The following is a 27,576-nucleotide window of genomic DNA, read 5'->3' as shown; positions in this document are numbered from 1 at the left end:
GCTAAGCCACCAGGGCTTCAGATATCTGGATCAGACTCATCTTTTCTGCTCATCCTGGCTGTAAAGAAATAATAAAGAAGAAAATAAAAAAGGAAAAGAAAAACCTAAAGAACAGTGTTGAGAACAAAGCTGTGGTTTTCAATACAGTAGGCTTTGCTGTACATTAGGTCAATCAGCAGTCCTCATTAGTCTGCAGCTTTAAGATTGTTCTGTGTATAACTCGTACCGGTACGTTGTTTGATATTCCAAGAAACACTTCAACCCATGACGTATTTTCTGCTTTTTCTTGCTCTCCCCAGGAGATGTTATCTTATGTGAGACCTTCTGAACTAGAGGGGTTCGACACAGCCTTCATTAGCCCCTTCAGCACGAGAGGTCTTTCTTAAGTTGACTAAAATCTTTTGGAAGTAGCCAGAAGAAACTGAAATAATACGTCCTTGGAGTAAAGACTTAAGGACTCAAGCTGTTACGACCCATAATTTCTGTTCATGATCAGAATGTTGTGTAAATGAAGCTGCTTTTCTGAATATATCTCTCACTTACTGACGTTCTGTGAGAGAAGTCAGCAGTAACCCTGATCTGCTCTGCCCAGCCAAAGACTCCAAGACAATATGGCTAGTGTTATTAATCATTCAGTCCGATGAGGATTCCATGACACTGCACTCGAATTTTTCCTACCATCAGATGACTTTTATCAGCTTTTTCCTAAAGCTAACAAAATAATCTGGAGGTAGCAAAGCTAAACTAAAACATGTACGTCACCAGATTCGAAGGATTAAGATAGAAGGTGAAGGTGTATGTAAGCTCCTGTGTTACTTTGATTGTTGGAACAGTCGTGAAGATTACACTTGGGTAGTCCATGTGCCACATTACAAAGCGCATTCAGCAGCAGGAGAGAAACCAACTACACGGTACTCTCATCTGGGTTAAGCACAGAGAAAAAGGTAATGGTGAGTGAAGACTTAAGACTAGCCACGATGCTCATCGTCGTAACTTAGGGCTTTAGGCCTGCGACGGATTGTAAACCCACTATCCTAGACTACAAGACCACAGCATAATCCAAGAGTTAACCCTCTTGTGTGTTAAACTAGCTACTCACGACCCAAATGATCATTAGAAACTAGGTGATTGCCTACACCTTCGTGCAATCAGTTTTAAAAATACGACCATCAGACACAAACATTGTATACCATTGAATTATCCTTAGTTGCCTCCCTGCAAGCTGTTTTGTTTTGTCTCGGTTTAGTTGCATTCCCTTTATGTTTAGACTAGTTAGACTGAAATTTTGCTTTAGCAACTATACCCTTGGTATATAGAAATGATATATGTGGTAACTAAGAGTAACTATTTATCTATACAGCGATTATGATGCCAGACAGATTAACTTCATAAAACTGATGACTTTTCTTTTATTCTTGTTGTTCTTTAAAGATTTTACTAATTTAAGAAGTACCTCATGTCGTGAAAGGAGCTAATGAATGCTATATCAAACTCTTCTAATTTGATGTCTCTCCTTAGTTAAATAAAATCGCTTGGAGGTAGCAAGAGTAAAACAAAACAGGTCATCAGATTATAGAGGTTAAGACATGTGGGCAAAAAGAACATCTCTAACATTTTTAAAAATCTTCAGAGGCCAGTAGAGCGAGTCATGCCACTAAGACCATCAGTTCGCTGACGTCTTTTCCATTTTTGTTCTTACTTGTTTGACGATTTTATTCAGCTTGAGAGACTTCAAACTGGAGGAGTTAGAGATGGCCTTTAACTCCTTTACTACTACGGTGCTCTCCAAAGAAGAATAAAATCGTCCGGTATTAGCAAGAACACACACAAAACGACGTTATGGGACTGCAAGGAGATAATGAGGAACATTTGAGTCTCTGCATGCGCTGGTTTCTTTAGTTGCTTGATTACCATACCTAATCTTGGCGGTGAGTGATGTAAGACGGCCTATTCAGGGTGTTTGAACCTGCGCCACACTGCCTCAACCCCCTGCCTTCCCAACCCCCCACATCCTCACCCCAGCTCTTGTGTCCCCAGGTAAAGACTGCCAATCTTCTGGGGGTGGCTGGCACAGACGTCCCCATCAGAGAGATAGAGAAACTGGTCCCGCCATATAAGGTACTGTACTGCGTCGCACTCTTCCTTCTGTCCTACATCTTTTCTTTTTGTACAGTTAAGGAAGCGGATGTCTTTCTATGTTTCCTTTAGTATATTATCATTTTGTACGGGTAGGGAAATGAGTTGCACCATCTCCTCTGTTGTACCCATTATTACTTTATACAGCCAGGGAAGTGAGTGCTTTTATAAAGTCTGGTGAAAGTTACTGTTTGCACTGTTTCCTCTTACCAGTTCCTACAGTCAGGGAGACGAGTGTTTTACTGAGATTTTGTGAGTACAGTAAAGTCGAATAATCCAATACAAAAATTTGTTCAAGTAATGTTCTTGGTTATATTTCACACATTTTTGTGCGGGGGCATGAAAAAAACTGTCTACCACATGTAGCTTTAAGATAAAAGCTTAGGAGGGTCATGCAAAGGGATTAAACCTCAAAAATTTGTTTTCTCTGAAAATGTGTTCACAGGAAGTTTCAGGCCTCGAAAAGTTCGTGGTTAGACTCGTATTTCTCCATGCCAAAATAAGCAATGTTTTCTCAGATTTTTGAAATGGCTATACCCGTGGAATGCCTTGGGTCGGACCTCCTTGACCAGTCCTCACTCTAACCAGGATTTACATTATGGAATGTAAAAAGCTAAATTAATGTGATTTTACTGGTGTTCCGTCTTATCTGTAGCATTTGCTTTTTCCGTCTGTGTCTTTGTTGTTGCCTAGTCAATTAGAATTATTCCACCTAATATTTGTATTCAGTGGAGCCAAGATTCTTGGGCTTGAATGGTCTGTGCGTGGGATTGTGGCCCATTCAACGGAGCAAATTTGTTTAACCTCTCATTTTATCACATTTTTTTTTTTTTTTTTTTTGTTCCCTGGACCTTACCTCGCCCTTCTTTAGGGTGGGGAGGTCTGGATGATTAAGTTGATGAATATTAGCAAAGACTTTATAGGGATGTATAGTATCAGCATTGCCTAAATTGCTTGTATTTATCATGGATGTCCTAGAGTCAAGCCATTAATACAGAACTCATTAATGCTATATTGTTAGAGTAATCTGGCTTTACTGTCATCAAATTTTGAGTTCCGTAGCTAAAAAGTTATTTTTATTATCTTTAAAATCCTGCATAAGAAATGTTATGAGGGGTTTTATATTATGAGTGAAGTTTTCAAAAGAGAACTGAATGAAGGAAAACCTGGTGTATCACTAAAGTTCCAGGAGCCATAAGTCAAAGTCAGTGAGGTAAAAAATGGGAGCAAACTGTACGAAGCTTGTAACAAAAACAAAAATATTCGTATTCAATCGTTGAGATATTGATGGAATATTCATATTGGGAAATATTCATAAGCTTGTGCCATACCTTCCTGTAAACCAGGGTGACATAAGATCATACAGGTGTATATAGATGTGCAGGCACTTAAAAGATAGTATTATTTTCCACTCGCATAAAGGCCGCCTTCGGTGGCCTCTACACGATGTCAAGCCAGTTTCTATTTTCATTCGAAAGGTAGCAGAAATTTGAATTACTCATGCCGTGAGCGAGACGGAGCAAGGAATTTCCCTTACTTTTAGCCTGCTGGGACACCCGTTGTGAAGAGAGAGAGAGAGAGAGAGAGAGAGAGAGAGAGAGAGAGAGAGAGAGAGGCTAGTAAGGTTTGCCATTATACTAGATTATACAACAACATTACAGTATACAATTTTAGGAGTATAAGGAGGGAGGAGGGAGAGGCGAGAGAGTGATAATACAACAAACACGACACTCTTCTCTCTTCTGTCATGTTGGTAATTTCAATGCCGGACCAAGGAAGAATCAATCCTCTTCACTAAAAGGAAACACTAAATTTGAGGCAAAGGCCGGAAATGAGTAATAATTCGGACTGGTGGCCCGATTGGACAGGAAATTGTTCTATTCCCCAAGTTAGAGTATTTAAACGGTACCTTGCTCTAACAAAAACTGCGCTACGTTGCGCCGTTTTTCCTGTTACAGTAACAAACAAACATACAGAAATCGGACAATTATAGTGTAGATAGATAAAAAAAAATATTCATAGGAAAAAGTTTGGTTTCGATCACTATGAAAATTGGTAAAAAATACAGACAACGCTACGCTGTTGCAACACTTCACCTGACCAAGCACATATCCCCCACCTCCCTGCACACCTAACCAAGCGCATAACGGCCCTTAAACCCCCTATCTTTTCTTTTCAAGTTGGGCGTAAAGAGAACACCTTGAGGACACATAACTTGGGCCCTTCAGTTTTCTTGTACAGATCGCATTGAAATTTCTGGAAAATTTTATTTTTTCATTTTCACACACACACACACACACACACACACACACACACACACACACACACACACACACACACACACACACACACACAAAACTACTTAAGACACAGCAATCTACCTTTCAAAAGACATCAGTTCAATGTAAGACATAACTGTGTGAAACTTCATGACACTGTAGCTAATACTTTCTAAGTTCTGGCCTGGAAACGAAATCTCTAAGCCCGGCCAGCCGCGCTTCCGCCCAGCTCTACGGATGGACACCTATTGTCCCAGTGATTACATCACCCTCCTCTGACTTTGTCAGGTGGAAGGTAAAATATATATATATATATATATATATATATATATATATATATATATATATATATATATATATATATATATATATATATATATATATATATATATATATATATATATATATATATATATATATATATATATATATATATATATATATATATATATATATATATGTATATATAACACGAACTTCAATGCATTGAATTTGCGGCCAGATCAGATGAATAATGTTTGCATAACCCCCTTAAACTGTTCCCACCACTTCGGCCCTGCTAAGCCAAAGAACTCGTGGTAAATTTCATAGTGATGCAACATAATTATGCCGACTTAGTGGTTGTCCAGGATGAAGGCTAGTTCTCACTCACCCACCCTGGTTCCAAGCCTCCTTGGTTTCAAATCTTGCGCTTGCAGAAGGTGGAAAGGCCAAGAAAACTTTGCCTAATATAAACTGTGTTGATTCCCAGTGCTCATGTCCATGTAAGTCATTCTTGTTGTTTAACACAGAATCCAGCTGGCCTATGAACTTAACTTGCTCCCAAACTGATACTAGTGCATGAAACTCCTAGGAAAAAAACAAACATAATCCTTGATACACGAATATACTACTACTGTTACTACTGCTCCTGCTACTACTACTACTTCTACTACTACTACTACAGTACTACTGTTATTATTACAGTATTGCTACTACTACTACTATACTACTCTGCTACTACTACTACTACTACTACTACTACTACTATATTGAGGTAGCCTACATACTTTTGCATAAAAAGTTTAGGCTAAGTCTGGACTAGGGGTATGAGTTTTTTATGGCCTTTCTTTGGTTCTACTTGAGGGATATTACTGTATATGCTGTCTCTGTCTAGATCAAAATAGAAATCAGACAGATATAATGAGTCCTATCTTTGCCTACTCCAACCTTTACATCACAAGGAATTGTTCTAGTCTCAGTTATACAGAATTGCTCTTCTTATTAATATTCTCACTGCAACAGTAACATCAGCCGATAATCTGTATAACGAATACAACACTCCGATAGTAACTGGACTGTCATGCCACGAGTCCACTTTCTGATTGGTGGCTGAATACTGGTCACTATGCAGTTCGTCACGGCCCTGCCTTGTAATCCAGTGAACATACCGTCGTACTAATTTCACATGTTGCACTACCAAAATTAACCTATCTCAGAGAACTAACTGTAATCATATAATAAATCTTACCTCTACTGAATGTACATTAGGACACAATCAAATATGAACTCGTGAGGTGATGTGTTTCACATACACCCAGCCTTCGCGAGCGCTCTCTGAGCGACGAGCGAGTCTTCATCTGACTGTCCCCAGACCCGTTTAGGAGGAAGAGGCTTGCGTCTGATTATAGGATAATAAATTAGTTTATCTTTCTACTTAGATCCTGATTACTGCAACTAATAAAACTTTGCACATCAGTAACGCATAGTGCTGAGTTAACCAGTGACAGTTACGCTCAGCTCTTGAGAGAGAACTAGTTTGTTACTCCGCCAGCTACACAGATGCACTAACACACTATTCCCTGCTCTTATACAAACGGGAAATTCAAAAGAGGTGCGATATCAAAATAGTGTCAATATTTGCAGGAAAAACTGAGAAATTAAGGCAAATTCGTGCAAATATTTTTTCTCGCCATTACTTAAAATAAACTTCAGACAAAACTGAGAGGAATGTCGATCTTCTGGTTACACCAGCAATCTCTCCCCTTCATTTTCCTCCTTTCATTTCCACCTAACAACCTCCACCTCTATCTCCACCTCCACTCAACACCCATCATCTTTCACGTACTCCCTCTATCTTCCGCTCCCACCCAACAACCTCTGCCTCCATCCTACACTTACAGTTTTAATAAGTGATAATTAAGATTATTTAATGATAATGTTGATATACTAGTTAAGAGTAAATCCTGTACGTTTCTACTGTTTTATTCTGGGGAGGAGAGTATGGTTGTATACCACTACTTCGGGTACTATTGTTGGTGATGAGGTAGTGATAATGTACAATATTTGGAAAAAGTGCAGTAGTAAAAATGTACTGTTGACTACTTAGGTGTACTTGATCTTGACGTTTCGAAGACAGTTATCCTCCTCCTCAGAAGTACTGCAAGATTTTGTTGTTTAAAGTCTCCCCTTTGGTGTGGTGTTTTTTCTTCTTTCTACTGTTAAGATTAATAAAAATTAGTTGCTACTTGTGAAGTTACTTTACTAGCTTTCCCCAGTCCCTCGTAGCAAGTAACCATTCACAACACAGTCTCCCCTAACTTGAGTAAATATCGATTGGTGTTAGCAGGAATAGAAAATAAATAAATAAATGGATACACAAGATGAAACGTGACCGTACAGAAGGGGTTAAGTATCATATATCCCTCTCATCTCCCTGTTGTTCCATCCCCAGCTCGGTGTGAACGGCTACTCCTTCATGGTGAACACGAACGGCTACATCCTCTACCATCCGGACCTGCGGCCAGTGGTAAGATCTCACGTGTTGGTAGTGTGCGGACGGTAGACTGTCCTTTTTACTCTAAGTTGGAATCTAATGATGAAGAAGTAAGGCAATGTCAAAAAATAGAATATTTATTTATTTTTTATTTTTTTCAAGAAGCTCTTATGAGACAGCTTTCATGCTGCTGTAGAAATAAAAGCTTTGTATGGTCATCCTTTTTTCATTATAGACATGGAATGACCCAGACAGAAATAGGCAGATAGATAAATAGGCAAATAAGTAAGTAAATAAATAAGTAGCTGGACGGATATACAGATTGACAGATAGGTAAGTAGGAGGATGTGCATTTTATAAAGCTCTATCAATTACAAGAATTACTATAGTATTTTGTCAGTTGTTTAGCTCTAAATTCTTACGGACTTTGTTGCTCAGGAAAACCAAATATTTTTTTACTAGGATAGTTTTAGTCTTTCATACTGGGCTCGCTGTAATTAGTTCATAGCCTGGTGTATAGTATCGCAATTCACATAGAGCATAGAGCCCATGACGTGTACATAATCACATATTCCCTCAATGACAGGACATATGTAATCAGTGTCATATACTCCTGATTTTAAGCCACACCTTAGTACATAATCATATTTTGTTCTGCACTAAGTTATTATGTAAAGATTATATTTTATCACTACGATTTTGCAGACATCAGAGCATTTAGCTGTAGAAGTATTAGTTGCTCTGAGTGTCTGATATGTAGTTGTATATATATTTAACATAAGACATAGTTTTTTCCTCGAATAGTTCTTTTCATAGAAATTAATGGATCTCTTTTAAGGGCACTTTGCTAATAATTCATTCCAAATCAACACTACTTTTTACATTGCAATATTGATATAGTCTTTAGACATTTCTTTATAAATTAGGGATTTTTTACAGTGCTTTTTATTTTATTAGTGGGATTTATATATTTTCTGTACTGTAATCTTATGCTTAGTCCCTTCAGCCTTGTGACGTAAACTCTATTCTTGCTACGGCCAGACGATTATATTCAGCCTGGGGGGATTTTTTGACCTGCAGGGGTTACATATAGTCTTCTGTAACTCCTTCACTATTAAAGGTCTTTCCCAGTTTAAAAATAATCGTCTGTTGGTCGCGGGAATAGAATAAAAATGGCATCGGACTGAAGTGGTTAATGATCATATTCTCGTTGTCTTAGGATATTTCCAAACACATTCTCCTCAGCGATTTTTTCCTAATCGAGCATTAGCTCTTGTTTGTTACTGATGCAAGTTTGTCGATATTAAAAAGATATAAACAGTATATACTATAAAATTAAGTAATGTCAAAATAAATCGCTTAGGGAGATGTGATGTGAATACCTCTGCGACAACGAGAATAAAGAGTTCACTGGGTCGTTATTATTAAAAGTGAGTGAGTGTAAGTGTAACAAAGCCCCTGTGATTTTGAGACTGTCATGGAACACCTTTAATTCTTAGATGCCATGACCCAGCATCCCACATTACAGAGGTAGTCAGCAGGGACACAGAAAGGTCAGGTAATATATTCTACCACCCTCACGTACTTCAGAAATTAGTCAGCAACGGTACAGAAAAGTCAAATATTATAGTCTACTATCCTCACATACGTCTGAAATTAGTCAGCAATGATACAGCAAGGCCGTTACCACATACTTCAGAAATTAGTCAGCAATAGTACAGAAAGGCCAGATAATGTTTTCCCATGATCACATGCATTAGCGATACAGAAATGTCGCTATATTCTACCATCACCTCATACTTCAGAAATTTTTGTAAAAACAGGGGCTTTCCGCACCTTCACACCATCAGTTTTAATAATACGTCCACCAGTGTCCCCGATTCCACCTTTTCCCTCTCTATCACATCTCCTTCCCTCCTCCCTCCCCTCCAGCACAGAGAAGCAAACGCCGAGGTACAGAGGAGGCCGACTGTCTCTTTGTCCTGGGGTAACACAGAGTTGGTCCTTCTTCAGGTCAGGCTAGGTCACGCGGGGTTGCTCTCTCACGGGGTCCATGTTCCATGTAAATATATCAACACCTGCGTAACAGACATGGAAAACACCCAAAATGTTGCAAAGCTGTTAACTGGCTGCGAAAGCACCCGGAATATTGTTAGGTTGTCAGTGACTGGGTATGAACATACAAATGTCAGAAGAATTAAGTAAATTAGCAATATCAGCTGCGTACAAATTTATTAAAAATATAGAGTTAAGAGAACATTCTTTTATTCAGGGAGAAACAAATCTGGACTGAGAATCAGTAAACCATGTCACTTCCAAAGAAAAGTAAAACAAAAATAATGCCAAATAGTTTCGAGATGCCTGGAGACATGGGTTTAAAAAACAGGAGGTCATTGGTAGTCGGAAAGACAGACTGCGGAATACAGTTCCGAAGATAACCAGTTGCATACATGAGAGACCTAGAGTATCGGGTCACTTTTGCATTTGAGTAAGAAACTTTAGCAAAGGAGAGTGTTGCTAGACGGGTGTTCGTGCCCATCCATGGGCGATTAAGGCTTCCGAGCGATGTCTGTACCCGAGAAGTGTTAAATCATGTATGGAGTCAGTGCAGCAAAAAGAAACATGTAAGTCGCAGTTGTACATATATAACTATTTTTATAGACTGCGGTTAGATGAAGAAGTTATCAAGAGTTTTAAGATTCATCCTGTTTCAAGATACTAAAATGCTTATCAGGCGTGTTGAGGGGTGTTGCAAGTGTTGAGCCTCTTCTTGTGACCTAAGTGACCTGTCCTGACCTGAGGGAGGGTAAGTCACACACGGACGCATGCACATACACACACATGTACGCACACACCGCCTGTCTCCCCCTGTAATTGTGCCAGTCTGTAGCAGGTTAAAATCTGATCTCCCCGGTTGACATAAAAAGAGATTGCAATAAATAAATAAATAAATTTATTATTATGTAATTAAAATCAACATATATGTACAAAAATATGATAGGAATAATTATATGAAAAAATGCATAAGGTGGAGCATTCATATTTTGGAGGATTAAAGTGACGAAAATAAACTTACGTGAATTTTGAGATACTAAGTGACCATCTATGCACTTGAGGAGACATCTGTCTGGCGGAGGTGTGTGCGTGCGCGTGCGGATGTGTGTGGGTGTGTGGCTGACTGCATGACTCGAGGTATTCTTACATTACTGGCTTCTAACATACACACCCGGCTTCATGACATTATGCACACCTTACACTGTAGATCCTTCATGACACACACACACACACACACACACACACACACACACACACACACATACCTTACTGAAGCTGTTAGCATGACATGGAAACATTCTAACAATATCTCCTTGTATCAGTTTCTCTCCCTCCCTCTCTCATACCAACCCACCCAATGACTTGTGCCCATTCTCGGAAAAAAAACCTAATTAATCCTTTACTCACATCCCAGTTACGTTTCTCTGAGTGTGCTAACATAAAATTCAGTCATGTTTTGAGCGAAGTTACCATACATTTTTCAACCCTGATCTGAGTGAACTACCATGTGTTATTCAGTCATGATTGAATTGCTATGCATTTTTCACATCTACCATGCATTTTTCAGCCATAAATTTTCCTTTTCATATGAGATTAAAATTATAACAGTCACGTGAAGTGCGTCGACTGATGCCTGAAGATTATGTTCGTGGTATAAAATTAATGTATTGTAAATAATATTTTCCATTCAAATTTTGTCTTTTCTATGTCCAAACACACTTTTAACTGTTCCATTGTTCCTTCAGTACGGTGGAGACTGTATTAGTTTTAGTAAATATTTTTCCAAGACGATTTTTCAGTTATGGGAGACCTCGTGCTGATGGCGTAAAAAAAAAAAAAAGTCTCCATTAACCCTTTCAGTACGATAACCTATTTCCTAATTTTAGCCTTGGCGCCTCCAGACGATTTTATTCATCTCAGGAAAGACTTCATCAGATGGTGGGGTGAGATACAACGTTCACTCTCTTCCTCATTGGAAAAAGTTCAGTTAAGCTGAATATAATCGACTGGAGATAGAAAGAAGAAAACATAAAATGCAAAATAAATAGTGAACGGATTAAAGCTTTCAGTATACGATGGCATATCTTGTACTTTTTTCATCTTTTGTTGCCACTACAAGACAATTTTACTCAGAAATAAGATTTTTCTCCCGTACTGAAGGAAGGAGATGCTTCCAGACTTCAGAAAAATTGTCTCCTTACCTATTTACACACTGACCAAACGTGAATGATTTTTGTTGTTGTCTTTTTTTCAGTATCTTGTATAATATTTTGCATGAGTTACTGACATGAATAATGTTATGAATCAGTTGACATGTTTTCACTTACGCATTATATCAGCCATGTTCCTTCTGGCAGGTAAATTAATAAGCAGGTTTTACATCTCTCAAACACTGTTTTGCCTTCAGTTAGGGTATGAAAAATTTTCTGAATATTTTACTTTTTGACTTTTCTCCTTCAGTGCAGTGTCGTGCCTTTAACGTTTTCATTCTTGCTGCTGACAGAAGAAAATATTCAACTTTGAAAGAATCCCCTAGTAATCAAGGGGTTAAAGAAGGCTATTTATTTAACTCCGTAAGTTCGAGAAGTGATATCAAAGCTGAAAACTGTCCGGTGATAGCAAGAATGAAATAAGAAGTGCGTCACAGTGCTAAAGGAATATAACTCGCATCGCAACTTTCACCATAGCAGGAAAAATAACAGTTACATTTCACCAATATTCATTTGCTTTGACAGAATTGTGAATTTCCATTTTCTAGCTTTAATATATAAACTTAATATCACCATCACAAAAAAAAAAAAAAAAAAATCACAGTTGGAACATTTCTCGAATACTCTTTTGCTTTGCTGATAGAGTTGTGGATTTTCATTTTCTGGCATAATATAAACTCATGTAATATACCATCACCATCATCATGTTGCCAGAGCAACCCTGAACACTGAAGATCGTATGATGGTCAGCATAGGAGGTTTTTTAGCAGCTCTTCCTTGTCGATTCATTTCTCATATGGTATCACACCTGACTATCTTCCTGTATGTATCTATATCTATCTGTATCAAAATTAATCTCTCTCTCTCTCTCTCTCTCTCTCTCTCTCTCTCTCTCTATATATATATATATATATATATATATATATATATATACAGATATATAGATATATATATAAATATATATATATATATATATATATATATATATATATACAGGTATATATACACTGCCAAAATAACATACAAAGATATGTTAATGCACCAGATATAGAAATTAACTAGTAAGGAACAGGCTCTAGGGAGCCTCCTTAGCCGATGAGAACAAGGTCTTAAGGGCCGGTACCTCGATGGCAAAGGAGGCTCCTTAGCATATCTCCCTTGCCAGTTTGTTTCTGCATATAACTCGTTAATAATCCCATATATGTTTTTTTATGGATGTTGCACTATAAAAAACGTAAATATCATGCAAGAGAATAATAAGGTGTAGCCTACAATGCAAAACAAATCAATAAGGAAAAGGTGCAACACAACCTCCTGTACCACCTGGAGTACGACCCCAACACTTTCACCATTAGAGCTAATCATCACCAACACTACTATCATCACCAGCATTTTCACCATCTATTACCATGTCACCGACGCCTTTGCTTAATTTTCATCACCATCACCGTTACTAACACTACCACCACCATCACTATCCGTAAATTGCAGTACCATTTCTATCACAAGTATTATCACCGTCACCTTTGCTTACTATACAGTGTCTACTTTAACTTGGCTTGAAATTGCCTCTCCATCTTGACTGCTGGGCTGTAACGAGCGATTAACATTACAATATGATGCTAGTAAAAAAAAAAAGAAAAAAGGTACTTTTGGGAAAGGACGTACCATTGGAGTATCGTCTTACTCTGCCACTGACCTGTAGGGAATTATCAGCAAAAGGACGATAATCTCTGCCAAGCTAAGGTGAACGAACCAAACCACCACCACCACCGTTACCAGTACTACCACCATGACTACCACCATTTTCATTACCACCACCATCCTTCTCATTCTCACTTACACCGTATATAGCCTGATGTGTACAGTAGACTTGCTCATAAGTCACTCATTCCAATATTATATATATTTATATATTTGTACTTTTATAGGTACTTATATTATTAATGCTTGCTACTATCCCTTTCCTTTCTCTCCTCAACTTCTCTTCCTCCTGCTTCTTCTTTCTTTTGCCCCTCTTTCATTCCTTTTCCTTTACCTCCTCATCCCTTTTCCTCTTCTCTCTCTGATACTCTTTCCTCTCCTCCCTCATTCCATCTCCACCTTCTACCAAATCATTCCCCCCCTCCTTTCCGTTCCTCACTTCATTCCCTTTCCTCTTCCCATCTCATCACCTTTCATTTGTTCCCCCTTCCCCTCCTACCTCCTTTCCTCTCCTATTCCTTTATGCCTCCCACTCCTTTCCCCCTCCTATTCCCTTCCACCTTCTACTTCCTTCCCCCTCCTACTCCCTTTTCCCTCACCCCTTTTCCTCTCCCTCTTGTCATCCCCTTTTCTCTCCCTTCCTCATCCTCTCTCTTTTCTATCCTCTTCGTCGCCTCTCCTCTATCCCCTCTTATCTATTTCCCTCCTACTCCATCTCCCCTTCCTCTCCCTCTCCTTTTCTACCCCTTCATCTGTGTCCTCCCATCTCATCGTTTCTGCATCTTTCTCTCCTCCCTCCCCCTCTCCTCTTACCCCTTTCTCCTCTGCCTTCCCCTCCGTCTACCCCCAACAGTTCCAAGACATCCTGAAGCCAAACTATAACAGTGTGGACTTCGCTGAGGTGGAGATCACTGATGATGATGCTGAACCCAGGGCCAACAACACAGATCTTCTCGAGGTGAGCTGCCACCCTGTTTGGTCAGTGCATTTATTCGTAACCTCTCCACCGCGATGACGTGTTTTATACTTTAATCCTTGCTACCTACAGACGATTTTATTCACCTAAGGAGAGATGCTTTGAACTAAAACCTTCAGTAAGTCCTTTTTTAATACAGAGTTCTCCATATTTCAATGACAATCGTGTGTTAGGAGCATCAGGAAATTTCAAAAAGACATCTTACTGAAACCCTGAAATCGCCCGGTTTTGTTCATCTATATGTAATTTTCGTTTTTTATTGTCAGATGTTAGAGAGTCTGTTTTATCTAATTTTAAACACCTGACGATATGAGTCGTTGGCAGTGCTTTGAGGTGAGCATTTTGGGGGCTATTTCCAGTTTTGTTTGACTTATTAATACATGAGGATTTAGGCAGAGTTTGGATTTGGCCCAGTTTCATAGATTTTTTTTTGTCATTAAATCATAGGACTGATAGGGAATTGTTAGGTTATTAGCAGTGTTATGCTGGTTTCAATCTGTTTTGGGGAACTTGCATGCATTATCCTTTCATTACTTTTCACAATGGGAACTGTTGTGGCTGTAGGCTTAAAATTGTGTGGATTCCCCCCCCCCCCCTTGTTCAGTAGTTTTCATAATACCTGCAGTGGGCATTGTTTCCTTTCTATACATCATTCGTCTTTAGCACCAGTTTACTTACAGTCTGAGTTTTGTCACCTTTTTTAATTCTGTTGTCACCTTTTTGAATTCTGTTGTTAAACTGTCTGAGCTTTTAAGGGAGCGCTGTGCATTTTTAGGTGGTTGATATATTCTTTTTGTAAATATTTTCCAGGTTACTTTTGTGTCTTTGGTCCTCTTTTTTTGTTTCTTTTCTGTCCGCCTCTAGAGGGTCAATATTTACGAACCTTTTATGAGATAAGTAAACACTGTGTTATTTTTTATTCCTCTGATTATCGTAGAGTACGAGTTCTGTTCTTTTTAAATAATTTAATTAGTTTAATGGGACTGTCGTGGGTTATGTATTCATTCTTATCTTCATAAACATCCAGTTTTAGGTGGGGTCAGATTTGTCTTGTTTTGTGAATTTATTCATCTGTAATAATCAGTTTCTTAAGGGATTTTTCGTCTACTGTGTCCGTCTTTTATTACTGTGTATCTTAAATTACAGCTTATCATTCACGGAAGTGTAGTTGTTAATAAACATATCGTTTCTGTGCAAATACAAGACAGCCTCTTTCTCTGCTACTCATCATACCTCTTCTGTTCGATTATGTATATAAATATAAATATATATTTCATTTACTTGTATATTTACATATGCAGATCTTAACCATCCAGAGTAATTTTATATGAAGGCTGTCTTTTCAATATTTAAATAGAATTAACTGTTTTCTCAGAGGCTTTGTGGGTTTTGCTGACTTACTGATTATGTCGCTTTCGGAAAAAGTGTGGTTTTGGACTCAATTTCTAGCATTCGAGAACGGGATGTGTGACTCTTTTAAAACGTAAACTTAGGATGCGACTGTGAATGAAGAGACGGATGGTATACGCGCAAAAAGTATTGGTCTTTAATGAGAATTCAAAGAGAGTGACACAATGAATTTTATCAACAGTTAAATATGCGATGATGGATTTCAGTTTCTCCTCTCATTTTTTTCTCTTTAGTTCAAACGAATATACCCTGTAAATTCAGCAGTAACTAAAATTAACAGGGCATGCCAAGTGTTGTTTTACACTGTGAACGAAAGAGGGATTGTTTTACAGATCCTATTTATATGTTTCATTCAGTAGGGTCACTCCTGAAAATAAGTCATACATAATTAATTTTGTCCAGCGTTGAACTGCCACGTTTTGAGTTGTCTGGTATTATCTGGAGATGGGTTGTCTATGTTTGACTTATCCAGTTTTGAATTGTCCTAGATTGGGTTGTTTGGCATTGAACTGTCTGGGGTTTTGTTGCCTGGGGTGCTGAGTTGTCCGGGATTGGGTTTTCAAGGGTTGAGTTGCCGAGGCCTGAGTTGTCCGAGAGAGTTTTCCAGGGATGGGTTGAATGGGGTTTGGTTTTCACTGGATAGGCTGTTGAAGGTTGATGTGTTAAGGGTTGGGTTTTCCAGGGCTGAATTGTCTGGGGTTGATTAGTCCGGCGTCAAGTCGTCCAAGGGTTGAACTGACCTGCCAGTACAGAACAATTACCAGACATCACAAAACATATGGAGAAGCACAGCTCTAGTGCGATTACATCAAACCTGTGCAGTACCATAAACATCTTGATTTACGTTCGGTATTGGTATATCTGAAACTCTTATATTTAATCCATTACTTTAAGCACTCAGTAGTACTTTTTTTATATGTCTGCAGTTTGAGAGTTTTTCTACTTTCTAAATAAATGAAGTTTAGTAGCACAGATTAAGAAGACTTTTATTTCTTGTGTGTAGTTTCGTGGGAATTTTTTGTGTTGCTATTTTGCTGAGATTTGGAGGAATTTTTATGTAATAACCTCAATTTTTTCTAAGGAGGTAAGTCTTTTCAGTGCTTTTAATGTATTATTGTTATTAATCCTCTTGTGTAGTTTCAGTTCCTATTTATGTTTTCATTTCTTAAAATGTATAAAGTTAATGAATAAGTTCACTGTGTTCAATAAATATCTGTGTTGAGAGTGTAAAGCAGTGTGGTAAATTCTTAAATACCATTTTATTGTTTTACGTTTTCACTTATTACTTTTGAAGTTATGCTCTTCAGTACTAAATTTACATAAAGTATTTGTTGTATGTTTTTCCTCTAACTTTGTTTTTCTTCCATGTTGTTTGCCTCAGCTGACTGGGGGAAGAAATTATAATACCAAGGTACAGGCGTCCGGGTGTGTGCGTGTGTATTGTGGAGATCTGGCACACAGGAACCTGCCTAGAGCCCCTTTGCTTGTTTACATCTTTATAACTCTGGCTGCTTAACCTCCCGAGATTTCTCACTCTGAGGAGTCTGTGAACTTGATGCCACTGAGTGATCGTGAGCAAACTGATAAGAAACATCAGCATAGATGAAACAGGGCTGCATTATTTTTCGTTGTGTCTATGCATGAGAGGAATTTCACATTATGATGATGGCATCATGGTTCACTCTTGTGTATCATTAGGCAAATGCTGGTGCACCCACTCAGTTTCGGTGGTGTAGGGGTGTGGGGATGGCAGAAGCAAAGGCAAATTATATAACTTGCTGAACTCCTACTCAAGCAGGGTTAGTGATATGTTTGACAGGCATCATGGTCAGTTTTATAGCTGTCTTCCATTACTTTGCCCCAACACCATACTTTGGAACTGATTGCGCAAGCCAGCCTTTAGAGTCTGTTCACACTGGTTGGAATTAAACCTATTCGGTCCAAATTGTCGGAATCTGTAGGTTTCTGTGAAAACTGAAAGAAGGAAGAGCCCTCGTTTCAATGGTCAACTTTGTGGTCATCTGGTTATCATTCCTGGTCACAGTGTAGGTGACTGTAGGAAACTATATGACCAGAACGTGAGCTATGGAAACGGGTCTCTTTTCCATCATTTATCCTGACCTACAGGATTGGACATTTTGCGTTAGGATGTCGGATTACAGCCCCAGTGTTAACAGGCCTAAAAACTTCAGGTCAAAAGATCTAGCAGTGTCTCATCACCTCGTATCTCGTTGCTAAAAGAGTAAAGGAGAGCTGAATGACCCTAGAACCGTTCTTTTTTTTGACCTTGTACTTGTCTAACCATTGTCGTGCTAGAAATGCTGATATTTCTGGTGTATAATTTTCCACATTCCCTTACATCCCGAGTCTCCAATCCTGTCAACGAGCAGAAAAGTGTGGTGTGGATATTAGTGTAGGTTAGGCATAGGTAGTTGGTATGTGTTTCCATCATATTTAATAACTGTCCTTAACATTTTAGTTGCTATGGATACACTAGGTTGTTTTGCTGAGCTTAAGACTACATGATTTTCAGTAAAGGCTTTAACACTCTTCATACTGAGTACTTGAGCTATTTTGAATCCGCTTTTTAGTAAGATAGATTCTGAAAAATTATGGTAAGTTCTTGTCAGTATCTAAAGAGTTTGTCCCTCATAATTTCATCATGGTCAAATGTACTCCAAGCAAAATAACTACAATACATGCAGTTCTTATTCTGGCTTTCTTCTCTTCCTCCTTCATTCTAGCAGTTGTTCTTATTACTATGTCTAGCAAAAGCTGTAGCATTAAAGTTTGTCTCTGTGGCCCTTCCTTATTCTCCTTAGCACTGACACTTTTCTAGTATATAATCCTTGCTACATTCAGGCTGTTCAGCGCAGAAATCACCTACTTATCCTGTGGAAGTCAGTCGGTACATCTTTGCGCCATACGACACCATCGTAAACTTTTGACCTTAGCCATAGTCTCTTTCTTCCTCTCTTTTACTTTCTTGGCTTGCTTAAGGATGCTTACTTTTTCTCTGCTGATTACTTTTTTATCATATCCTTTCCATATCTTGTTGTTACTGATGGTTGTCCAATTTTCTCTTTTTTGTTCCTTGTCTCCATTACTTTGTTAATGAGTCTTTTATTTACATGCATATTTTCACTCATAGCTCCATATTTCCTCTTCTTCTGTGCCTAGGTTGCCCTGTTAACATGACTCCAATATTGTAACTGCTCTTAACTTTGACGTCTCAGTGTGTCACTTGAGCTTTGTTTGTATGTTTATTTTTACCCTCATACTTGCATACTTGACTCTTTGTCTGCAACACAGTCCTCTTTATCACAGCCAAAGACCTGAAATTCCACACTAAGCCAAGATTCCCTCCTTACCCATCGTTCACTTGCCTCTTCTCCCTCCTCTTCCTCATTCTTCTTCCTCTTTCCCTTTTCTCTTCTCTCCTGCATTCCCCATCCTCTTTCTCGGCACTGTTATTCCTCAAGAACCCAAACGTAATTCTTCCTGATAGTAATCTTTATCATAGTGATGGAATATAGCTTTATCCTTATATTTGTGCTACGAAAATGGTCTCTCAGAAAACTATTGCGTTTAGCCCTAACCACTGAATACTGAATGTCTTCATGGCTTTCCCGTCCATTCCCTTGCCTTCCCCTCTAACCCTTCCATGTCTTCCCCTTCACTTCCCCACCTTTTTTTTTTTTTTTTTTTTCACCTCTTCATCCCTCTCTTGTCCTCTATCTGCCAATAAAGTATCCCCCCGCCTCCTCCACTCACTCCATACCCCGTATTATACTGCCTTGGCATTGTCATCCTGCTATCCCATCCACTCCTACCCTCCGTGAATCCTATTCCATCACCCTGCATTTTCTCTCTACATCCCTGCCACCTCCATCGCCTCTGTTCTCCCATTCCCCCATCTCCTGCTTTCCGTGCCTCCTCCCCTTCCTCCTCCCGTATCTTACAGCCCCTCCTCTACCTCAAGTGCTCACACTTATCCTCCCTGCCTACCCAGTCTCCTCCTGCTCCTCCACCTTGTCTTATACTGCCTACCCTCTACCTTCCTTCTTCCTTCCCCCAACCCCCTGCCTCTCCTTACTTACTCCACCTAGTCTTTCACTGCCTTCCCTCGACTTATTCTTCTTCCCTCCTCATTCTTTGCTTTCCCTTGTCAATCCTGTCTGCACCACATCCTGTGTCCCACTGCCTTTCCTTCACTTCTCTTTATCCCTCTCCACCTACAGCCTGTGCTGCCTACTTCTCTACCATTACATCTTTCGGTACTTCCCCTGCTTCTCCACTGCCTCCCCTCCAGTTGTCAATTTCTTGTCTTCCCTTTCCGCTCTGTCTCCCACTGCTCTTTCACCCTCTACTCCTTCCCACTCCACTTCTACCTACCCTGTCTTCTTTTCTCACCCAGCCTCTGCCTAACCTTCTCTGCCTGTGTTCCAGCTCCGGAGGGACCTGATTGAGCAGCGGCAAGTAGAATCAACGATGAGAGTCAAGATTCATCTCGACGATATGGTGAGTGCGTGAGTGTGATGCTGTGTGTAAGTGTTGATTGGTGTGTGGATGTGCATATAGGTAGTATTTATTCTATCCCAAACCACTTTTCCTCGTAACTGTACATTGTCACTGGTCCTCATATTTGCCAATAAGTCTTAGAAACAAATGGTTCAATGGGAGCAGCAATTCAATACTTGTGGCATCAGCGGAGCTCTGTTTTAGTCTTTACCTGTATATTGTACATGATGTCCTCGGAAATGTGAGAGAAACCTTATGTTATTCTTGGGCTATTTTTGAGTAATAAATTCTCTATGAACATATGTTCAATTCTGATCTGTTACGAGGTGCAGTTACTGATGACCATATGGGTGAATATGGTCTGTCTCACTCATAAGGTCATTAGTACAGTATTTGTAGCTCCATAATGGCTGAGAATTGGACTCATGTTTATGTGGCATTTTGTATTCAAAATTAGCCCAAGAAACTAATTTTCTCACAAATTTCTGAGGACACCATGTATTCTGGTTTTTCTCCCAATAATTCCCATCGACGTTTCTTCCCCGGCTTCAGAAACGGGTGGTTCAAAGGGAGCAGCGGTACTTTACGCGTGGCATCAGTGGAACGCCCTTCAGCTTGGGTATTGCTCTTCCTGAGACCTATGGCAAGTACATGGTCTACGGACAGATTGAGCTCAGTCTCCAGCTCTCCGATCCCAGAGCCAAGAAACGTAAGTGAGATGGGGGTGTTAACAGGTTTTTATATCCTTAAGTGGGTCAAAAAAAAAAAAAAAAAAACGACAAAGGTGTACTTATGTTTTTTTTTTTTTTTTTATCGTCTTGCAGATGTTTTCCCATTCTTAAACTAAGCGAACAAACTTGAGATGGAATATTAGAGATGTATTTATGTCGCTGTTTTCTTATTTCCTGGTTTCTAAGTAATAACCTTGTCAGGATATTGATGACCTTTCTTAGACGCCTGGTGAATAAGAACGCTGGTGAGGTTGGAGGTCACATACTGCGTGCAGTTTGGGGTCCCTGAGAGGTGAACAGAGGTCTCGTGTGATCAAGTAATGCCGGTAGCGGGTATAGGACAGCTACCTTTTAATGTGCTGGAATACGGTAGCCTATGCTTTGACCCCCTACACCTCGCAAGGGGGTTCCTTGGAACTGGCTCTTATATCCCGTGAAAGAGCATATTTACCCTGTGTGTGTGTAAAGGAATTTGTACAACCTCGACAGAGGCTTTTGATTGCTTTATTCTTGATATCCTGTGAACTTATTTACTTGATATGCATAAGGAATATAAACATACAATGAGATGTGTTGTAAACATAATACTCTGTAATCGCTATTGATTATAGTCATTATTAGTTTATATTTTACTCATCTTTTACAGTTTTATATATGAAAACCTTGGTTAACAGATATGTAGCTTGGGTTATTACCTCCGCCAAAGAGGTTATGTTTCACACGGTGTTGGTTGGTTGGTTTGTTAGTAGGATTACTCAAATAGTTATGAACTGATTTTGAAGAATTTTTGTGGGAGGATGGGTCATGGGCCAAGGAAGAAATGATAAAATTTGGGCCGGATCCGGATCCGGAGTATCTCGCACAATATCTCCAAAAGTTCTCAACGAATTTCATTGAAATTTTATGGAAAATTGGGCCATGGACCAAGAAAGAATTGATTAAATTTTGTGGCGGATCCGGATCTGGATCTTATTCCACGGATCCGGATCCGGGATTACTCAGAAAGTTATGCACGGATTTTGATGAAATTTTGTGGAAGGGTGCGCCATGGGCTAAGGAAGAAAATAGTAAATTTTGGTCCGGATCCGGATCCGGATCCGGAGTATCTCGCACATTATCTCCAAAAGTTCTCAGTGAACTTCAATGAAACTTTGTGGAAAGGTGGAACATGGACCAAGAAAGATTTGATCAAATTTGGAGACGATCCGGATCCGGATCCTATATCCACGGATCCGGTTCCAGATCCTTTTTAATGGCAATGGCGCAGGTATGCTCTCTTTGAGCGCTTTCTAGTTTTGTATGTGAAGCCTACTATACTATCTGTCTGTCTGTCTATAGCCAGACGCCTTAATCCTGTACCTGTAACGGCTGGCCACAAACAAATTGCCTCCATATCGTCCTGTCCCCGGCTATTTCGCTGCCCCTCTCCCCAACTTACACCACTCCCTCTCTCATATACGTCTCTATCCTTCCGTCTCAACCTCGGCCTCCTGTTCCTTCTCCCCCTCCACCTCACATACATTCTCCTAGTTAGTCTCTCACTCTCCATCCTCCCCACATGGCCAAAGCACCTCAAAGTGTTTTTCCTAACGTTTTCTATCACATCCACATCCACACCACAACGCTCTTTCACTTCCTTGTTTGTCAGTCTGCCTCTCCATGCAACTCCACATACTTCTCTCAAATAACCCATTTCCACTGCTCTCACTTTTGAACTGTGTCATTCCAACAAGGTTCAAGCATCGCTTCCATGCAATAGAGTGGGTATCACAGTACTGTCATGCAGCGACTTTTTTACTTCCATGCTCACCTCCCCATTTCTTATCACTGCTTTCAAAGCAAATAACCTTTCTTCCCTGCTGTACCCTTGCAAGCACTTCATCCTTCGAACTTCCATCCTTACTCATCACATTACCCAAGTACTTAAATGCATTCATATTTTCCATTTCCTCACTATCCAGCCTCACTGTGTATTTAGTGACTTCATTTCTTTCGAAGACCACAACTTTACTCTTCCCTACATTCATCTTTAGATTCCGTTTTTTGTATACTCTTCCAGATTCATTCACCAAGCCTTGCAGTTCCCCCTTTGTCTTCGCTTAACAATACAGTATCACCAGCAAACAACAGAACAAGAAGTTTCCAAACGCTCCCCTCCCTCATTAGGGCAGCTCCGACATCTACTGCCATATCCAGTATCTCTTTTATAACTCCATTCTACGTTATGTTGTTTGTGTAGTTTTATCGTTTACTATTTCTTTATCTACACTTTCTATGGAAATATGTAATTTGATTTATGTTGCATTTAATGGAACAAACTTTATTATACCACGACTTTTGTTTTCAGCGATGGAACACTTCAGCTCTGGCAACTGGACCCTCCATCCTGACTGGTGAGTTGTTGGCCCTTGATTAGTGTTGCTGGATGGCATAGTCACTCCAGACACTAATCCATGTTCACTCGAGAGGTATATTTTCTACTCGTTCACTGTCTCTACCACTTTTGGGAAAAATGTCTTAGCCAGAGCATCGCACCGAACGAAGACATTTTTTCAGTCGGTCGAAACTTATTCAGACATTACAAGTAACAGTGTTTAAGCGAAGTGTTCCTGGTGTACGAGTGGTATAACAAAGCTCTGAATCACAACCATCAATGAACAAAAGATCTTAGTTCGGTGTGAAGCCCTGGTACGACTTCTCTTCAGCTAGGGTAGTGGTTTAGGAAGAGTGGAAACTTGCTCACGAGTGTATGTCCACAAAGAATTAATGAACTTTTATCCGCTGTATACATGATCACATCCTTCCTGATAAAATTAGTATCCGAATGGTGCTGGGAAGTTAATGCTTCTTTAGTTCCTTCATGGATCTCAACTTGAATGAGTTTCCGTATTTTCAATGACAGAAGTATAGAAGTATTTTTTTTTTTTGAGAATATATTGGTAAGATTAGCTTAAAGGTTTAAACTTGGTCGTACCTCACCCCATCCTTACGTGGGAAAAAAGCCTCGATGATGATGGTTATGATCTATTTATCTAATATTGCCAGACACCTCAATCTCTTAGGGAGCGGTGATGATAACTTGTTAACTGCATCTCCTATTTGCATTTGCTAAGATTCTCATGCTTTGACAGGGTGTACTGTGAATACAAGTACGACCAGCATCTGGAGGGCCAGAAGACCCCAGAGGACCTAATGAAAAGTTTTGTAAACCTGACCCAAAAGCCCAGCTGGAAGTGGCGTTCCACCCGTACCCGCCCCCCACCCGAACCCACCATGACACAGGCGCAGTGTGAGTACCCACTGTCCTCCCACACTCACCCGCACTAACTCACACTCACCCATTTACCCACACACCCACTTTCACGCACTCAACTCGTCACCCACGTTGACCTACTCACCAACATTCTCTCATACTCACCTGCTCACCCATACTCACACACACCGCCATACCCACATACACTAATTCACACATCCACTCGTCCACTCGCTCTGACTCAAGCTCACTCACTTACACACTCATCCACTCACACAGAAGCACCCACTTATCTATTCACCCATATCCATCCACCCACCCATAATCAACCACTCACTTCATAACCACTTTACCCCGAGCACGTCATTAAAAAAAATTCTGTATGAAGAGAATTTCATTCAACTTGGAAAAAAAATAATCGTGTTTTAGGGGTTAATGAAGAGTAATTGTAACCCCTTCAGTTCGAAGAGTCTTATCTAATATGACTAAAACTGTCAATAAATATATAGAATACGTCCTCGGGTTGAAGAGGTTAACGCGGAGGCTCCTATTTCCTGGTTGCCTCTTTCATGTGGGCTCTCTACTCTTATCTCTCCAACTTCTAAGGTCCTTCTCCTCCCATACTGATATTGTTGACTGGGTACCTCTCCTCCTAACCACCTCCATCCTTGCTACCGGCCCCTGTTATCCCTGTATATAGTAACTAAACCCAGGTACTACCCTTCCTAGATTCTGATGTCCTTGTTCCAGCACTATTCACCCTAGACTCTATTATCCTAACACAGATACTTCTCTTAGATCTTGATATCCTTCTTACTCCCAGAATTTGTTATTTTTAACCCAAAACTACTCAGAATTTAAAACACTTACTGGGATATCTTGTTTCTTGCAGCCTGATATCTCAGTTTCGAAGCCTCACTTGCTTAGTTACCAAGATCACTGTCTAGATTTTTCACCTTATATATTGATATCCATCTAGATGCTTTATTTTCGTGCACCTTCATATCCATGTTTAACCCGTGGATAGTGAGCCACAGCTCAGGTTAGGAAGCGTCGCGTTGCGAGCCACAGCTCAGGCTGTGCAAACCTTCCAGTGGCCGTGCATCACCGCTAACTACTCCACCCCTACACACTTTTTTTTTTTTTTTTTTTAATGTGTCCGACTCCGGGCAAAGGCTTCAGGGCCTATATCTCGGGGGCAGTAGCCCATCCCAAGGCCCAGTAGTCCTACACCTCCACATGTCACCACTTCGGCGCTAATACCCACCGTCCATATTGAATACATGCAAAGGCTGTCTCATACAGGACTGGTGTATTGGTATTAGCGGGGGTATTTTTACGACATGTCGGCGGGTCATCTGGTAGATCAGGAAAGTCTGCTTTTATGAAATTCAAATCCATAAACTGTTCCCTGCCGCAGCCGGGATTCGAACCTGGGTCCATCAGGACTGCAGGCCGCCTCTCTACCGATTCAGCCACCGCATAGCGCTACGCAAAGACGGAGAAAGAGAGATTAATATTATTATTATTTTTTTTTACCAGCCAATGCCCTGGATGTTTATCTTCGTTTAAAATAAACAAAAACTAAAAAAAAAAAAAAATTCTCACTACACCCCTACGCAAACTTACGCACGGCGCTAGGCAAAGACTGATTTTTTTTTTTTTTTCACCAGATGATGCCCTGGATGTTTATCTTCAGGTTTATAATAAAGAAAAACTAAAAAAAAATCCCATTTTTTTCCGCACCACGGGGTGGGATAAAAAAAAAAAAAAAAAAAGGTAGGCTAACTGCGGAATCCACGGGTTAAGCAGTTCTTCCATAGTCTAAACTAGGAGTCTCCTTTACCTAGGTCCTGGTGCCTCCCTCTGGCTCTGCTTTCTTCATACACCCACGCATTTCCTAAACCCTGTCATACTTGCGTGGGCATTATTATCCCTAGTCACTGAGATTATTCCTTCTTTACTCTCACCAAACCAGCCCTTCCTTGTTTTTGAATCTGATGACGCTAGTTACCTCTTCAGTGTCGTAGATCATCCGCAAATATAACAACCTCTTAGTTTTTGTGTGCCTTGGCTTCTGGGCGTTGATTCTCTCTCTCTCTCTCTCGTGATGTTAAAATCTGAAATCACTGCTTAGTTTCTTATAACTCAAGCCATCCTCAAGCACCTCTTCTGTTTCAAGAGATCGTTGCCTTGCACAGCCTTGATGTCCCTACCTAGCTTATTGTTTCCCCCATATTCTTATGCTGTCACCCAGGTTTTCTTACCAACACAAGGCCAAGCATGTTTGCTTCTTCCCAGATGACCTTACCAAGACTGTTCTCCTTACTGGATTCCAATGTTACTCACATCTTCATGAACCTTTACTTTCTTGTCCATCCTCTCTTCTTCTTTCAGGCCCAGTTTGTCGCTTGATTTTTTTTTTTCATTTCCTTTGGGTTTCAACTTACTTTCAGTATAATCATAAATTACTGCACGACGAACACCTTCCACCCGAGGATGTCATTCAACTATTTTGCTCACCTAAGAATAGATCCCTTGGGAGGAAGGACTTAAAACGGTATTCTAGGTGGCATAGGAAGCTTCGTAGCACCTCTTCCTTAGCGAATTATTTTGCATATTACACCTTGACAGTGTTAGCTATAAATATCTTTTCAATGACATAGATGGCATCAGTAACTTAACCGCATGATGTAAAAGTGTAATGTGCACAATAAGTAGCTTAGGAAGGGATGTTACAAAATCTTCGGAGACACTAAGAATACTGTCCTCAGCATAACTTTGATTTACTCTGATCTAATGGAAAATAATCACAGCACAGTATATTATTTCCAGTTTCCTGCACCGCTAATGTTTTTTTTTTTTTCTGTTACAGCTACTAGGCATTGTCTTGGGCCTGTTGGTCGTATTGTGAGTGGCTTTTGAGATCACGTAACACCTCTTCCTTAGCGTTTTATTCAGCATAATTTAGATAGTTTTATGAACAATATAGCACGAAAATATTAACATGTAATGTGCTTTTGAAGAACTTGCAAGAGAATATTAACGTACGCTGTGTTTCATGATGAACGTACGGGAGATTATTGATGTGCCATGTGATGAAACAAACTTATCAGGAAGAAGTGTTGAGAAGTTCCGAAAGACCATGCCAATACGACCCTGAGAGGCTTGCTTTTCTGTGAGAGCGTCAGTCTTGTGTTGAGCTTAGCTACGTTTCCACCGGTATATCTGCCTATGTACAGTTGCGGACAGTAGTATCGTTCCACTTTTTAGTTGAACAAGTATAAAATATTCTGAAAAGCTTCTTGGGCTAGGATGACAGCACTGCTGGTTGTCGAAGGTCATTGTTCACTCTTTTGTTTATCGTAATGAAGTGCAGCCACCCTTTTGTCCGTATGCTTACTGTGAAAGAAAACACTAGATTATTTGTTTATTTATATTGTTAGGTTGGCCTATGCATATCCTGGTGGTTAACTCTTTCAGGAAGAGAAAGTCAAATATATTTTATTCTTGCTGCTGTCAGACGATTGTATTCTGCTTCAGCAG

General features: G+C 39.8%; 1 protein-coding gene across 1 annotated transcript in view; it reads left to right on the top strand.

The window, feature by feature from the left end:
* stj (voltage-dependent calcium channel subunit straightjacket) overlaps positions 1-27,576 on the top strand; it is a 504,277-nt gene that overhangs the window by 385,476 nt on the left and 91,225 nt on the right. The window contains exons 15-23 of the mRNA XM_080284182.1: positions 2,038-2,118; positions 7,129-7,203; positions 9,103-9,123; positions 13,993-14,097; positions 16,907-16,936; positions 19,975-20,046; positions 20,599-20,755; positions 23,125-23,170; positions 23,909-24,066. Of these exons, the coding sequence (XP_080140308.1) occupies positions 2,038-2,118; positions 7,129-7,203; positions 9,103-9,123; positions 13,993-14,097; positions 16,907-16,936; positions 19,975-20,046; positions 20,599-20,755; positions 23,125-23,170; positions 23,909-24,066 (745 nt within the window). The remainder of the gene's footprint in view (positions 1-2,037; positions 2,119-7,128; positions 7,204-9,102; positions 9,124-13,992; positions 14,098-16,906; positions 16,937-19,974; positions 20,047-20,598; positions 20,756-23,124; positions 23,171-23,908; positions 24,067-27,576) is intronic.

The sequence above is a fragment of the Coenobita brevimanus genome, chromosome 100 (assembly GCF_032717465.1).
Source record: "Coenobita brevimanus isolate Jiangsu-jjx chromosome 100, ASM3271746v2, whole genome shotgun sequence".
In the NCBI taxonomy this organism is placed as follows: domain Eukaryota; kingdom Metazoa; phylum Arthropoda; class Malacostraca; order Decapoda; family Coenobitidae; genus Coenobita; species Coenobita brevimanus.
Note: the sequence above shows the minus strand (reverse complement) of the source record. Positions and strands in the feature narration are given on the sequence as shown.